This window comes from Haemorhous mexicanus, chromosome 1 (assembly GCF_027477595.1).
Source record: "Haemorhous mexicanus isolate bHaeMex1 chromosome 1, bHaeMex1.pri, whole genome shotgun sequence".
NCBI lineage: Eukaryota > Metazoa > Chordata > Aves > Passeriformes > Fringillidae > Haemorhous > Haemorhous mexicanus.
Window position 1 is genome coordinate 2644912 of NC_082341.1, and position 15359 is coordinate 2660270.

The following is a 15359-nucleotide window of genomic DNA, read 5'->3' on the forward strand; positions in this document are numbered from 1 at the left end:
ACCTCGAAAGTATTTGTAGCATCTTTTGTTAAATATAATAGCAAAAGCCTATTAACTTAAAATTAATTAAACTTTAAAAGTTATTGAAACTAAAAATTTTTTTAGTTCACTTTCTAGCTTTTTCTGGTAATATGGCCAATTTGGGAACATATTTACATATGCTTATGCATTAATTAATATTATAAAGATTATGCAGCCGTGAATGTGGCTGTGTTTATGTAATTATAATTAAGGGACATTTTAAAGGTCACCACATTATAAGACCAAGAGAACCACATAAATCATAAATACAGATAAGCAAATCTTATTTCTCTGCTCCAGCTACTCAGGATTTTTTCTACTGCTTTTTAGAACAACCTTTCCTTGTTATTCCATGTATTTTTTAGAGATACACAGATGAATATTTAACTAATGAAGATCCCTCACAGCCACTGATCCCACCACTGCAGCACTACCTGGAAAAACCCATAAACAGGATCCAGCAGTACCAGACAATAATTAAGGTAAAGAGATGTTGTTACAGATTTATGTTCTGCTCTTTGAAGCTTGTGCAGAAAATGATTTTTTTTTTTTTTTGTTTCCTATTTCTTGGCTTCCCTGTGATAAAACTACAATTGAAAACTGCTTGAGTAAATAAGAGATTAATCATCACCAGTGGTGGGGTTCTCTAAATAGTTTTGTAAGTGTAAATCCAGGTGGAGGTTCACAGAATCCAACCCCATAAAGTTCAGTGAGCTTTATCTTTAAATATATGTAAAAATAATATCATATCATATCAATTATATTGGATGACAGGTATAAATTTGCTTCAAACTCAGCTACATTTATGTTTTAAAAATAAGCCATTTCCATGTCTAAGATAATGACTTACCACTTCTTTTCCTTTTATGCTGATACTATAGTAAGATGAAATTCTTGTTTTCTGAAAAGCCTTGCCCCATTCTACCACCCTGAAATATTTTGTCTTTCAGGCTTGCATCTGTCCCACTGTCTTAGATGATAAGCAAACATTTCAGAGCAGCATTTTAAACATGAGAAATAGCACTAGGATACTCAGGAAGAAAATAATCATGGCAAAATATTTACATATTCTAGTGTTGTATAAATGAGCAGCTTGAGTATTTTGAAGAGGTTTCTACTTTTGAACACAGTTTTGCACACAATACCAACATTTTTAAGGGTCACTTGGAGGAGAAAAGGCATTTTCCATGCCTTCATTGCTGAAAGAGAGGAACAGGAAAAAATGTGGGAAGAACAGGGAAAAGGCCTTTTCACTTTTTTTTCTAGCCTCTGTTTTTATTAATCTAATGTTGACTCAGCATGGCCAGATGAATTTCTTGTTCTCTGCTATTGTGAGGGTAAGCAGAAGAGAAATGCAATGGGTACATTTAGGATCACTTTGGAATTTTTGGTTTTCAACCACCAAAGCCTATCTGGTGTTTGTTTCAACTTTATCTTTGCTTGGCATCAACTGATGTCAGGAAAAGCCAGTCTGGTCAGTCTTTAATACTTTAATACTGGTTATTCTTTAATACTTTATTAATACTTTAAGGAAATATTAATACCAGTATTAATACTTTAATACTGTTTATTCTTTAATACTGCTGAGTAGGTAGGAAAGAAAAGACTTTGTTATCTAAGCAGTTTGTGGTGCAAAAAAATGGAATAAAAGTTGCTGAGATGAAGGAGACAGAGCAGGTATTGACAAAATCTTTGGCTCTGAAGGAACTGCTTATTTTCTCTCTGATTATCCACTAATTTTTTCCTTCATTCGCCCACAGGAATTAATCCGAAACAAGGCCAGGAACAGCCAGAACTGCACTTTGCTGGAGCAGGCCTATGCCATTGTGTCTGCCCTCACCAGAAGGGCAGAGAACAACCTGCACGTCTCACTCATTGAGAATTACCCAGGGACCTTGGAGAGCCTTGGGGAGCCCATCCGCCAGGTAACTGCAATGTCCCAGCACTGCTGGCTCCCTGGGGGCCTTCCCCAGCTTCTAAGGAGCCCTAATTCCTGGGAGAAAATGCTTTAGAAATTCAATTCTATTCTATTCTATTCTATTCTATTCTATTCTATTCTATTCTATTCTATTCTATTCTATTCTATTCTATTCTATTCTATTCTATTCCATTCCATTCCATTCCATTCCATTCCATTCCATTCCATTCCATTCCATACCATACCATACCATACCATACCATACCATTCCATACCATTCCATACCATACCATACCATTGCATTGCATTGCATTGCATTGCATTGCATTGCATTGCATTGCATTATCAATATTATGTTAATTATAATATCTCATTACTATATTAATATATTACTATAATATTACTATATTAATATTGTAATAATGTTAATGAATAATTATGTAGTGGTTATCATGTTGTTATATAATTGATTTTTATACATTTATATTATATTATATAATTTTACATTGTATTACATTACACTACATTATATTACATTACACTACATTATATTACATTATATTACATTATATTATATTATATTATATTATATTAATTATATTATATTATATTATATTATATTATATTATATTATATTATATTAATATGTTGTTATTATATCTCATTACTATATCAATATGCTACTATATTATTGCTATATTAATATTGTAACGTCAATATATAATTTTATATTAGGTATTATAATTGTTATATAATTATTATTACATATTATTGAATTACTATATGTTATATATTACATTTACATATAAAAATATACATTACATTACATTGCATTGCATTATCTGAAAGAGATGATTTGCTTATTTCACTTACTGCTATGCAGACATGGGTGGTCTGGCACCACTAAGGTTTGAAACACCAGAGCAGGGATGCTTATGGAATAATTCACACATAATGCAGATTTTTGCCTTTATGACCTGCTCATCAAACAGGAAAATGTTCTGGGCCCTACATGATCTAAAAGGGTTTTAACTCATCCTCTCATATATTTGGGAAGCAACACGGGGCAGCTCCTGGAGTTACTGGCATCAGCAGACCCATGTGCTCCCCCAGGTTTATCCCATGATCCAGGTGTGTGGCTTTTTAGGTGACCCAGCTATTAGGACACTTTAACCTAGGACCTCCAGCATCCTCATTCAAATTCCTGTTTCTTTATAGATTTACTGTGTTCTGCCAGGCAAATAGTTTATTCTGTCTGCATCCAAGATTTTCCATGGGAATCACAGTGTACTGCTGAGTGGAATTGTAAGGCTAAATTACAGTGACAGTGTGGTGGGCATTCACTTCTCCACATTTAGGCATCCAAAAACTGTCCAGTCACACCCCTCGAGTGTTTACTTCTCTCTAGAGATGGCAGGGGAAACCCATGTCCCTAATTGAGCTGTGTGTCTCAAGCTGTGTGAATTGAATGTCCTGCTCTGGTGACGGTGACCAAATCACCATATAAAGTGTCTGTGCAAAACACAAAATACAATTTTCCTTTAATATTTCCAAGACTGTTTCTACCTGACAAGGGCTGTCTATTTTCCTGGCACCAAATAATACCATTTAAATGTCCATGAATGACAACCACTGGCTGTGCCTGATGAGTCACCTTCAGCATCAGAAACCATCTGCTGTGCTTTAATAAACCAGAGATACATCAGGGCTTGATGTAATAGGAAACATTTATTATCTGGGCACTGAAAAATGATGGTGAGACATAATTGTGGTAATTATTCCAGATATATCACTGTATGCTCTTCCTTCTTTTTCCTGTCAGGGCCACTTCATTGTGTGGGAAGGAGCTCCAGGAGCTCGAATGGCATGGAAAGGACACAAAAGACATGTTTTCCTCTTCAAAAATTATATTGTGATCTGCAAACCAAAGCGAGACACAAAGACAGACACCTACAGCTACATCTTCAAGAACATCATGAAGGTCTGATCCCTTTATCCTCACATCAATCATTTCTCTGTCAATTAGAGCTTCAATATATATCCAGCTTGAACGTTCTTCTAATCCTTCTGAGCTATTCCTTTGCTTCAAAGACTTTTTGAAGCACAAGTAGAATCTACATTTATCCCAAAATATCTATTTTAAGCATGTCAGAAACCATCAGAGTGGACTCCTACCATGCAGCAAGGAGAATATAAGCACAAGCATTTATTTATTTCTGTTACCTCATTTAATTAACAGCATACATATATTACATTTATGTGGATTTTGCTGCCTAGAATATTTTCCTGCATTTGTAAATCTCTGGTTTTGGCAGTCTGTAATACTGGGAGTAAATTAGAAGGAATCTTATTTGCTAAATTCCATTGGATTTTCTCTGCTGGTTATGTCCTTTCCAGACACCAATTCCTGTTCAGAAATGGGAAAGTTCAGAGGATTTGGCCCACTCATCTTCAGACATTCGGGGTTAAAAGTGCCAGAAATTGAGGAAAGTGTTTTCACAAGGCAGGAGATGCTCAATTCCAATAAAAACCAGCCAACCAACCAGAAAGCCCATGGAGTTCTTGACCAAGCCCAGCCAGGACTTTCTGAAAGTCCTTATCAATATTCATAGGCAGATTTTATTTTCCAAGGAAAAAAAAAGGAAGCATTTCCATGCTTTGTCCAGAGACTGCCGGCTCTCTATTTTTTTCCATGTTGCCTGGGTCCAGCCCTTCAGGGCCAGTGTTTTCCACTCTTGGTATAACTTTTAATGCTGGACATTGTTTTCCTGAAAAACTAGCCCCACAAAAATGTCAGTTTGGTAACCAGAAAGTCAAATATAGCAGGGAAAATAACTCTCAAAGTAGCTCTGATTGCTCTTCATCCAAAGCCAGGTTGCCTTGCTCACTCGATCTGAAAAATCTTTGAAAAAAGCGCAAATTACCCCTTTTTTCTGTTGGGAATTCCTTAAAAACACAGGATTTGTGGTGACTTTCTTACCCCTTTTCTCACTCAGCTGAACAACATAGATGTGAATGACCTGGTGGAAGGGGATGACCGGGCCTTTGAGATCTGGCACGAGCGAGAGGACTTGGTGCGCAAGTACCTGCTGCAGGCGCGGACCGTGAACATCAAGAACTCCTGGGTGAAGGAGATCTTGGGCATCCAGCAGAGGATCAGCGAGCCCATCTGGAGTAAGTGTGGCACCAGACAACCCAAACCTCACGGGTTTTCTTCTTGGATGGTCTCCTTGGTTCACCAGACAACCCAAACCTCACGGGTTTTCTTCTTGGATGGTCTCCTTGGTTTGATGCCTTGTGAAGGCTGACCTAGAACAGAGTTCTAGACTAGAGACTAGACAGAGTTAAAGAATAAAGCAGGAATTTATTAAAAGGCCTCCATGGATGCACCTTGGGCAGCACCAGAGCCCAGCCAGGGCTGCACCCAAGATGACCCAAAATGGCCCCAAAATGCACGAGTGCTCCCGGGGTCTCTCCCTGGGATCAGCTCTGCTCCATTTGCACCTTGCAGTTCATTGTCCCAACCCAGCTTTAGCCCAGGCACTCCCACCCTGCTTGTTTTTCTCTCTCCAGCCCACGGGGTTTGTGCTCCTGGGCTGAGATTTGGTTCATTTGTCCTTGGTGCCCAGCTGGAGCAGGAATTGTTTTGTCTCCCTGCTCTGTGCACAGAGCTCACCATGCCCTGATGTGAAGCTCAGACCCACACACTAAAGCAGCACAGAATCTGAAAATATAAAAGTTAAACCTGGGGCGTCAGGTTCAGGAAATTATAAAAGAGGAAGAGAAGCTGTTTATGGTCATTAAATGTGGGAGCAGGTCCAGGAAGGGGATTCTATCCCTCTGCTCTTGTGGGATCCCACCTGCAGTGCTCTGTCCAGCTGTGGGGTCTCCAAAATAAAATGGACATGGAGCCGGTGCAGTGAGTCCAGGAGAGGCCCAGAAGATAATCTGAGTGTTGAAACACCTCTGCTGGAGGAAAGGCAGGGAGAATTGGGTTGTACCCTGATCCAGAGTCCTACATACCCAGTACAAAAGACCCTGTGACTTCGCTGGGTTCCAGACTCTTTACTCAATTCCTGGCTTACACTGCTCTATCTTTGCACTTGGGTTTACTTTGGAATTTTGTCTGGTCATAATGTTTCATCAGTCTCAGTGCCATTTGAGATTCCACCAATTTGCAATCCACAAAATCTATCAGTAGGGATATAAGATCTTTCTATTTTCCAGGCATCAGCTACAAATGGTGTCCACTGTAGTGTAAGGATATTTGGCATCTTCAAATGCCAGAACAGCATTGGGTTTAGTCCATATACACTGAAAACAAGTCTGGGCACTTCATTTTGTGTCTTTAGTAAAGTGTTTTAGTGAGGAAGACTATCAGAATAATTTTGTATGGTTTCATATGGTAGCAATGGGTTAAAATAAATGTTGGAACAGGTTGCCCAAAGTTGTGGCTTCCCCATCCCTGGAAGTGTCCAAGGCCAGGTTGGACAGGGCTTGGAGCAGCCTGGGAGAGTGGAAGGTGTCCTTGCCCATGGCAAGGGCGGGAATGCAATGATCTTTAAGGTCTCTTCCAACCCAAACCACTCTATAATTCTATGGTTCAATAAAAGCATAGATTTTATTGTAAGGACACCAGAAGAATGCTGGTTTGGATACCCAGGCTCTGTTTTATTTGAGGAATTGCCTTAACAGTGACAGATGTGTGTTGTCTGAATAATGGATGTGCTTATTAAAATCATGGTGTAAAATAATTCCAGATCAGCAACAAATTCCCTTTTTTTCATATGGTCTAACTTTATAGCCAGAAACAGACATATTACAGACTGAATTTAGTCTGAGACAAGCAAGGAGAGCATGTCACCTATTAAGTCTTGAGCTGCTAAAATTTCCTGTTCACTTTTTCCATTCTGAACCTCACAGATTTGCAGAAATTCTTCTTATCTCACTTAGCAGCAGCCATGCCATGGACAGAGCCCCTTCCTCCAGCCTAACACGCTTCCTCTGATATTTCAGTCCCTCCAGACTTTGAGGAAGAACTGGCAGACTGCACAGCTGAGCTGGGTGAGACAGTCAAGCTGGCCTGCAAGGTGACAGGAGCTCCCAAGCCATCCATCAGCTGGTACAAAGGTATGAGCAGCAGGGCATGAAATGCACCCTCCAAATGTGCTCCCTGTCCATACTGCTGTGATAACTGGGCTGTGGGTTGATGTCTTAAGGAGCTGGAGCTAGACAGAGTTAAGGGGAATAAAGTGCAGATTTATTGAGGAGCCTTCAAAGGCCACACCCTGGCAGTACCCAGATGGCTCCAAGATGGAAGCCAAAGAGGGCTTGGTCATGAGATCTCACATTTTTATAAGTTTTTGTCCATTTGCATATTAGGAATTAACTGTCCAATTAATGGCTTTAAATTATGAAGTTTCATCTTCCCTGCTTGCTTTCCTGCCTCCTCTTTCCATGTTGTTCATGCTTTGGGCCTGAAGTTTGGAGAGATTGTCCTTGAGTCTCCAGCTAGAATGGGATTGTTTTGTCTCCATCACCCTGTGAAAAGATCCCAGTAACACTTAATATAAAGCTAAAATCTGCATACCAACACAGAACAGAAAAACTTAAAACCTAAGGTTTTAAAAATCAGGATTTTCCAAGAGCTGATCCCTTAGAGATACTCAAGTCTAGAGATTGTGATTTTGGGTGTGCTCCTTTGGCTGGAAAAGCAGAATTATCACTGCACAGAATGTACTCTGGGAGAATTTCACTTTTAAATGAGGAGTGGTGATGTTTGAGGTCCTTCAACAGTACTTTGCCCTGGATGACGTTTCATAGAGAGCTGGGTGAAGATGAAGAGCTGATTCCTCAACTCCCAACACCAGCTGCAGTAATACAGCTCTCAGCCCTCTAGGGACAAAAAGCTGGATGAATTCCTGAGGAGGAAACTCTCAGTAAGCTATTTTAAAAGAAATCATTTCCCTTTCAGATGGAAAGCCCGTGGAGGTGGATCCCCACCACATTATAATAGAAGATCCTGATGGTTCCTGCACACTGATCTTGGACAACCTGACAGGGGCTGACACAGGACAGTACATGTGCTTTGCTTCCAGTCCTGCTGGGAATGCCAGCACCTTGGGAAAGATCCTTGTTCAAGGTAAAGTCCTGCCCAGATGCAGTATTTTAAGGGGGTCTGCTATGAAATGCCTTAAACTTGTACCAGCCATGGTGTGACCAGCAGGAGCAGGGCAGTGACTGTCCCCTGTGCTGGCTTGGGGTCAGTTTTGAGATTCCCATGACCAGAAGGACATTGAGGGGCTGGAGCGTGTCCAGGAGAGGGAACAGAGCTGGGGAAGGGGCTGGAGGACAAAGAAGGGAGCTGTGGGAGCTCAGCCTGGAGCAGAGGAGGCTCAGGGGGTCCTTGTGGCTCTGCACAGCTCCTGCCAGGAGGGGACAGCCAGGGGGGTCGGGCTGTGCTCCAGGGAACAGGGACAGGAGGAGAGGGAACGGCCTCAGGCTGGGCCAGGGGAGGTTTGGATTGGAGATTAGGGAAAATTTCCTCACCAAAAGTGTTGTCAACTACCAGAACAAACTTCTCAAGGAACTGGTGGAGTCACCATCCCTGGAAGAGCTCAGAAAACAATTAGATGTGGCACCTGGGGATGTGGCTGACTGTTGGCCTTAGCAGTGTTAATGGTTGGACTCCATGACCCCAGAGGTGTTTTTCAGCCTAAATGATTCTATGTTTCCATGATGTTACAAATATTAAGACATTCCAGAGGTTCTGTACAACATATACTGGATAATATTGAAAAAAATATATATATACAGGTGCAGGCAGTTGTTTTTAGGTAAAAAAATTTGGTCTTTAGTATCCTTTAGACCCTGTGAAAATTATCTGGTCAGGAACATGCCCTTGCTATCTGTTCATATTTCCAGCTACCAGTCCCATTTACCTTTGCTTTTTGCAGTGCCCCCACGGTTTGTGAACAAGGTCAGAAATGCTTATCTTGTCGAGGGTGAAGATGTCCAGTTCACCTGCACTGTGGAAGGAGCACCCAGGCCTCAGATCAGGTCAGTCCTGCAGCTCACATGGGAACAAATCCTTGTTTCCCATTTTGCATAGTCAGAAAAGTCATTTTGAGTTTATGACCCTTTCTTTATGGTGTCTTCTACCTTAACCCCATCCCAGTGCTGGCTCTTCATGATCCAGACATTCCTGAGATTCTCAGCAATTAATTCTAGCTAGAATTTGTAAGGAAATACCTGCAGATGGACCCTGAGGAGGACCCTGTCCAATCTAAAGCCCTGGAAAACATTTTATCATTGTTTATCCTCCCTGCCTTACACCTGACTGGATTTTATCAGGTATTCAGAACAAAAAGCTCAGTAAATCTTGTCTTGTCATCATTTAAAGCCCTTTTCCAGCACTGAGATCTTCCCAAGATCTCTTGGGAAACACCTCATAAATGTGTGCAGGTTTAAATCCAGGTGTGATCTACCCACCTGCAGCCCTCCCTTCCAGGATCCAAATGTTTGTCTGAGGATCAATTCTGGAGTTGTTTGATGGATGGATCAATGATCTTGGAGACCTCTTGATGCTGCATAGTTTTCCCTGGCTTATGCTCCATGTTTTCCCACCCAGGTGGTACAAGGATGGGGTGCTGCTGAAGGACACCAGTAAATACCAGACTTTCAGTGAACCACGCAGTGGCATCGCAGTCCTGGTGGTCAAGAACCCTTCCAATGAAGACATGGGGCACTATGAATGTGAGGTAAGTTCAGAGATATTTAAATATCTGACATCTGAAATGGTACAGGCAGGAGAATTCATTTTACTGGCAGAGACCCATGGCTGAGGAATTGCTCATAAGAATGTTATGGATAGTCTTGAGCTAGATCTGGATTGTGAAAAAGCTCCAGAATATTCTGATCTGACAGCTTGTTGGTACAAGTAAGAGTTGATGGAGCTTGTTCTGAAGCTTACACTCAGATCTAGATCTCTAGAGGAAACTCTTACATAATTTGTGGCCATTCCAATGTGATATTTTGTTTCTGGATTGTCTTTAAATTATGACTAAGAAACCCTCCAGGGGAAAAAAAAAAAAAAAAAAAGAAATTAGGTCTAAACAGAAGGATAAAGCACTGAAATCTCTGTTTTGTTTAGCAAGCATACATGGAAGTAGCTGATAAATCTTTAAAAGTGTAAGATATTTTATGAAAATTAGTCATAGTCTATGCATTCATTATAATAAAACATAAGAAGTTCTGAGGGCTTGGCAATAAAAGAAATTGGTGTTGGTTTAGGAAATTAGTGTGGGTCAGCTGCTCCATGGTAAATGGTTCAGCTCACAGAAATATTTAGGAAGTTTGATATACTTTAAAGAATTCTACTGGAGTTTTAGCAAAGCCAAACTACCTTGCATTTGCCATTGACTGAGATCCTAAGGTCCAGTATTCCCTTGGTTGAGTAAAACTCAGAAGTTATTGGATGATAAACAAAAAAAATCCTCTTTTTGGCCACCTCAGTGTGAGTGCAGCAGGACTCTGGGCCTGTAGGTAGAGACAGAGTTACCCCAGGAGCAAATCCCAGGCTGCAAAGCAAACACCCAGTGATTAGGTAAATAAGTTTTCAGATGTGCTGTAAGTTGTCTGTGTGGATAATTTTTGTTAAAAGACCACGAACTCCATCGAGCAGCAAAGTGTCCCTTCAAACTCCAGCTTGGCACTGTTCTCACACCTTCACCCATTTCTGCCAGCACTGAATTTCCAAGGGTAGCACAGGCAGGGTTTTATCATAACAAAAATAAACCAACAAAAAACACAACTGTGTTTCATTTGGCACTGCACCATTCTCTCCAGCTGATGAACAGATTAGGGTCTGCCAAGAGTGGAGCAGAGCTTTACCACCACAGCGCCGCAGCCCTGACCCAGGAGAGGAGAGGAGACCAAGCCATCACCATTGAAGGTACGACCCTTGCCCAGCTCTGTACGTACACCAGCCCTAAAAACAACAGAATTCCAGTATTTTTTGCCATCTTACCCATGTTGGTTGTTGGTGTCCATGTACCTGTACGTCTTCTGGAGATGTGCATGGGCACAGGGCAGCTCGGCTCTGTGCCCATCATCATCTGTTGATTTCCAAGCCTGGAAAATCAACTTCATATAATGTGGATGCATTATATGGAAAAGGAGGAGCAAATGAAGGGTTTGTCACGCCACCACTAGTGCAAAAAGAAATGTTGTGTGTTGTTGGAAGACTTGGAAATGTGTGTCAGCCTGGCAGAAATGTTACAGGGGCCACTGAGTAAAGGTGGAGGTGTGTTGGGATTGTTCCTGAAATACCACTGAAGGACATGGGGAAGGACTGGGAAAGCAGAACTGACAGCAGTGTGTCCTGAATGATTAGTTCATCCATTATTTAGGACTGTCCAGGGATAGCCATAGAGCCTGTTCCTTTTTTTTTCCTGCCAGTTTCACCTGGGTTGGTAGGGCAATAAGAATTGATTTTACACCCACCCAAAAACGCATCTTTCTTCACAACTTTTAGTCATTACTGCCCAAAGTTCCAGGGATTACTGCTTATCTCAGGGATTTCCACACAGAGTGTGTTAGTGCTTGCTATAAACCCATCACAGCCCAATTTAAATCCATGGCTACATCTCCCTAGGGAGCATTCCCTGGCTTAGGGAATTGATTCTTTGTGCATCTTGTAAATGTCCTTGTGTGGCTGAGTGTGAACCAGCCAGTCCTGTCTCTCTTGGACAGCTCAGGAGGTGATACAGCCAAGGGACCACCTTTAATAGGTAAGGGACAGGTTTGGAGGGCAAGAGAGAGGACTGGGACAGGCACAGGCCTTTCCATGCCAGCAAACCTTGGTTTCACAGGCTTCTGTGGGGGCATGGTCAACAAAAGCCAGAGTTTTACCAACAGCTCTAGGACCTTTTTTCCTCAGCTTTCCTCACTGTCTTGTGATAATAACAGGAGTTCAAGTGTGTTGATCCCAGTTCAAGGGCATAATTGACATTATCAACTTCCATTAAGAGCCAACATTCTGACTCATGAAGCTGCTGGGCAGAAAATGCTGGAATCTGGAATAATATTCAGGGATAAATGATCCTCGACTCATATTTTTTCATCATTTTCTACAGTCCTGTGCTGTTGGCCCTGTTTGAGACAGGACCCTGGTCAGGCTGAACCTTTGGGCCAGCCCTCTGTAGACACAAATGTGTTACATTAAGAGGATTCATCCACAGTAAATTGTCAAGATTAGCATCCTGATCTATGAGTTTTCTTGGCTTCATTTTAAACATGTTTTCCTTTTAGTTCTTTCCCAGAGCCCCATCAAAAAGCATTACAGGGAGGATGGTGTAAGTGTAGAAACACTAGAATTTTTTCAGCCAAATAAACCTTCAAGTACTTGAATTGTTTTTCTTTTCTATGCCCCAAAGAGAGAAAAATAAGTTGTGTGCAGGATGTAGAGGAGCACAAATAAATCTCTGTCAGGGTGGTGTATCTTGATGAAGTTTACTTCAGGCAGATGTTATAAAAGCAAACAAGGGTTGTATAAAATTTTAGGAGCATTTTCAGCTCTGGGGGTTGCAAATGTGTGTGTTCAGCCCCAAATTTCTCATCTGCTGTTATTCTGTAATCATAAACAACAACAAAAAAGGAAATCATTGTGAGCTTGGTTACAGAAATATAATTGGAGTTTGCCTGGAAGCTTCAGAAATGTCATGAAATAAATTTGTTCTGTGATGTGTGCAATTGCTTGAACTCAGTAATAGGGGAAAAAAATAGATCCCTGAGTCATCTCCAGGGCAAAACAGAGGGAGATCTGCTTCAGGCCAGTGGAGAAAATAGGCTCATCCATGGAGCAAGAGGATTGTTGTGTGCAGAATGGCACCAGGGATGAATTTGGCGTAACGCTCCTGACGGAGGAGGGAACTTGCTGCTTTCTTGAGAATCAGTAACCAGCCTTGATCTGCCTGGGCAAAAATCAGGTTCATCTGGCAAAGACCTGGAGGACAGGTGGATCTCATCAAGGCTCTTTCCATCCTCACAATCCTTCCTGTTTGTGAACATGGGATTACTTGTAGCTTCACCAAGAGGACAACATTACTGCTCTCACAACAGGAAATAGATCCCGTGTCTGCTTCCTGGCTCACTGCACCCTGGGTCTGAGTTTCACCTGATTTATCTCTGTTCCTGTGAAATTGCCACTGTCTGGGTCTCATGAGGCACCCAAGGGCAACCATTTTAGTTTTTATCCTCCTGCCTTTCTGTACTGTTGATTCTGCTGAACCAAACCCATGGTTTGGGACACCATTAGTCCAGTGGTTTATGAGCCCCTGACCTGCAGCTGGTGATGGTGCTCAGTCCAAGACCATGGGTATCAAAGCCAAAATTCTTTGGTTTAAATTCCCATTATGGGGTTTTGCAGGTCCTTTGGATGGACCAAATCCAAAAAGGATGGAAACCACTGGGCTAAGGGATCCCTTGTGAGCTGAGATCTGCCTTCAGCCACACCTGGTCACTGCACTGAAGTCAGTGGAGGGTTGCTTAAAAAAATCCTCTGTCTGTGGATATTGGAGGAATTTGAGACACTTTAAAAAAAGTGTAGCTGAAAGAAGATCCTTCTCTTTGACTTCCAGTTGACTGTGTCTGCTTTGCACCTCGCTGCTTAACCTGCACACGGCACACCTGGGCTGATGTGCTCTGGCATGTTCTGGTGTGATTTATCCATCCAGGCTCACTAACTTGATTATTTGTCAAGAAAAGCAAAGCCCAGTGCCCTGGAAAGGTGTTGCACTTCCATATGGATGGGCAGTTCAAGACCTAGAATGAGACCATCAATACGAGGGGAGGAGTCAGGTACAGGAGTGGAGACAAAGCCATAAATAAAATTTCCCAAAGCAGCTACAGCCAGGCAGCAATAATTCCTTCACAGATTTGCCTCAGATTTCATGCAGAGCCATGGGCAGGTTCTTCAGGCACGTTGTAGCAGCCACCTTGTTAAAAATCACCAAAATACTTTTGAAGTTCTAACAAGGAAGATTTAAAACACAAAGGAGCATCAGATCTCTCAGTGTTACTGAAGAAATAGGGCAGAGGAGTTTGCCCCCTGTGGGATGTTCCCTGATAAAAGTGATGATTAGGGTATTTACCTCGTTATTTTTATTCTCATATCACCTTGGTTCAGTCTCATTTTTGGCCAGGCCACAGAGTTCCCAGTACAAATTCAGGAGAATTTGCCCATCTGCCTTTGCAGCCGTGTCAGTCACTGCAGGAGTGGAGCCTTTTCATGGTTTGGGTTTGGGAGTTTTTGTTTGTTTGTACAGCTTTTGGTGGGGTATTTTTGAGAGAGAGATCCCATTTATATAAATAAAACTACTCTTACATTCATGAGTTGAGCCACCAGCCCTGTAGGGATTTCAGAGATCTGTGGATGTGGCACTGGGGACAGGGTTTAAGGTGGCAGTGCTGGCTTAACAGTTGGATTCAGTGATCTTAAGGGTCTTTTCCAACCTCAAGGATTGCAAGAATTGCTCATTTTAGGACTACTTTTAGCAGTTCTTGTCAGCTTTTGCAGATTAGCCTCCAAGTAGCAGAAGGAGGTGAAAACAGAGCAGTGCTCCTCTGGTTCACATCAGCATGAACTGAGCAGCAGAAATAGGTTTAAGCTTCTGTGAGTGGAGAAAAGAGACTTAAAAACTGTAATAAAGGCCACAAATAAATATCCATCCATCCATCCATCCATCCATCCATCCATCCATCCATCCATCCATCCATCCATCCATCCATCCATCCAGAGCAAGGAGAACTCACTCATCCTCAGTGTTCCATCACTTGTAAGCCAATGTTTTAATCTATTAACCAAAGAGATGTCTGGGCTGTCCCTAATGCTTACAGCTTTTAACCTGCTTATCAGGGGCTCCTGCTTTGCAAAGCTGTTTGCCTAAAATGCTCTTGAAAAGTTGAAATGATAAATCCTAAAAAATGCTAAAAATGGATGCAGAATATTTTCCTCTCGGGGAAAAACAACAGGAAAAAACAAAACAAAACCAAAAACAAACAAACAAAAAAGAAAACAAAACAAAAAAAAAGAAAACCTAAAAGAAAGAAAAATCCCCAAATTTTCTCATCCTACTTTCGTGTGGTTCTATCCTTCAATATAGGATTGCTCAAATCCTCCCTCACACCTTGGACAGCACATATACAATTTATTAAATGCCATTCTCAGTATTCTCATCCCAGGCCTGCTGAATTTTTGAATATTGAATCTCTTTTGACATCCACTACAAATAGAAATATCACAGCTGGTGTCATTTGGGAGGAATTCAAGAACAGACATTAATAGAGCAGCCATTAAAGGGACTTTTTCTTACAGACTTTGTGAGATTGAGTTGAATTTGTTCAGCTATTTAGTTTATAT

General features: G+C 41.5%; 1 protein-coding gene across 9 annotated transcripts in view; it reads left to right on the plus strand.

The window, feature by feature from the left end:
* The window catches only part of OBSCN (obscurin, cytoskeletal calmodulin and titin-interacting RhoGEF), a 186256-nt gene that overhangs the window by 131551 nt on the left and 39346 nt on the right, over positions 1-15359 (plus strand). For all 9 annotated transcript variants that reach the window (XM_059838258.1, XM_059838268.1, XM_059838276.1 and 6 more), the window contains 9 exons: positions 387-503; positions 1782-1946; positions 3762-3920; positions 4936-5113; positions 6956-7069; positions 7914-8081; positions 8896-8998; positions 9570-9699; positions 10787-10892. In XM_059838258.1, coding sequence (XP_059694241.1) covers positions 387-503; positions 1782-1946; positions 3762-3920; positions 4936-5113; positions 6956-7069; positions 7914-8081; positions 8896-8998; positions 9570-9699; positions 10787-10892 — 1240 coding nt within the window. The remainder of the gene's footprint in view (positions 1-386; positions 504-1781; positions 1947-3761; positions 3921-4935; positions 5114-6955; positions 7070-7913; positions 8082-8895; positions 8999-9569; positions 9700-10786; positions 10893-15359) is intronic.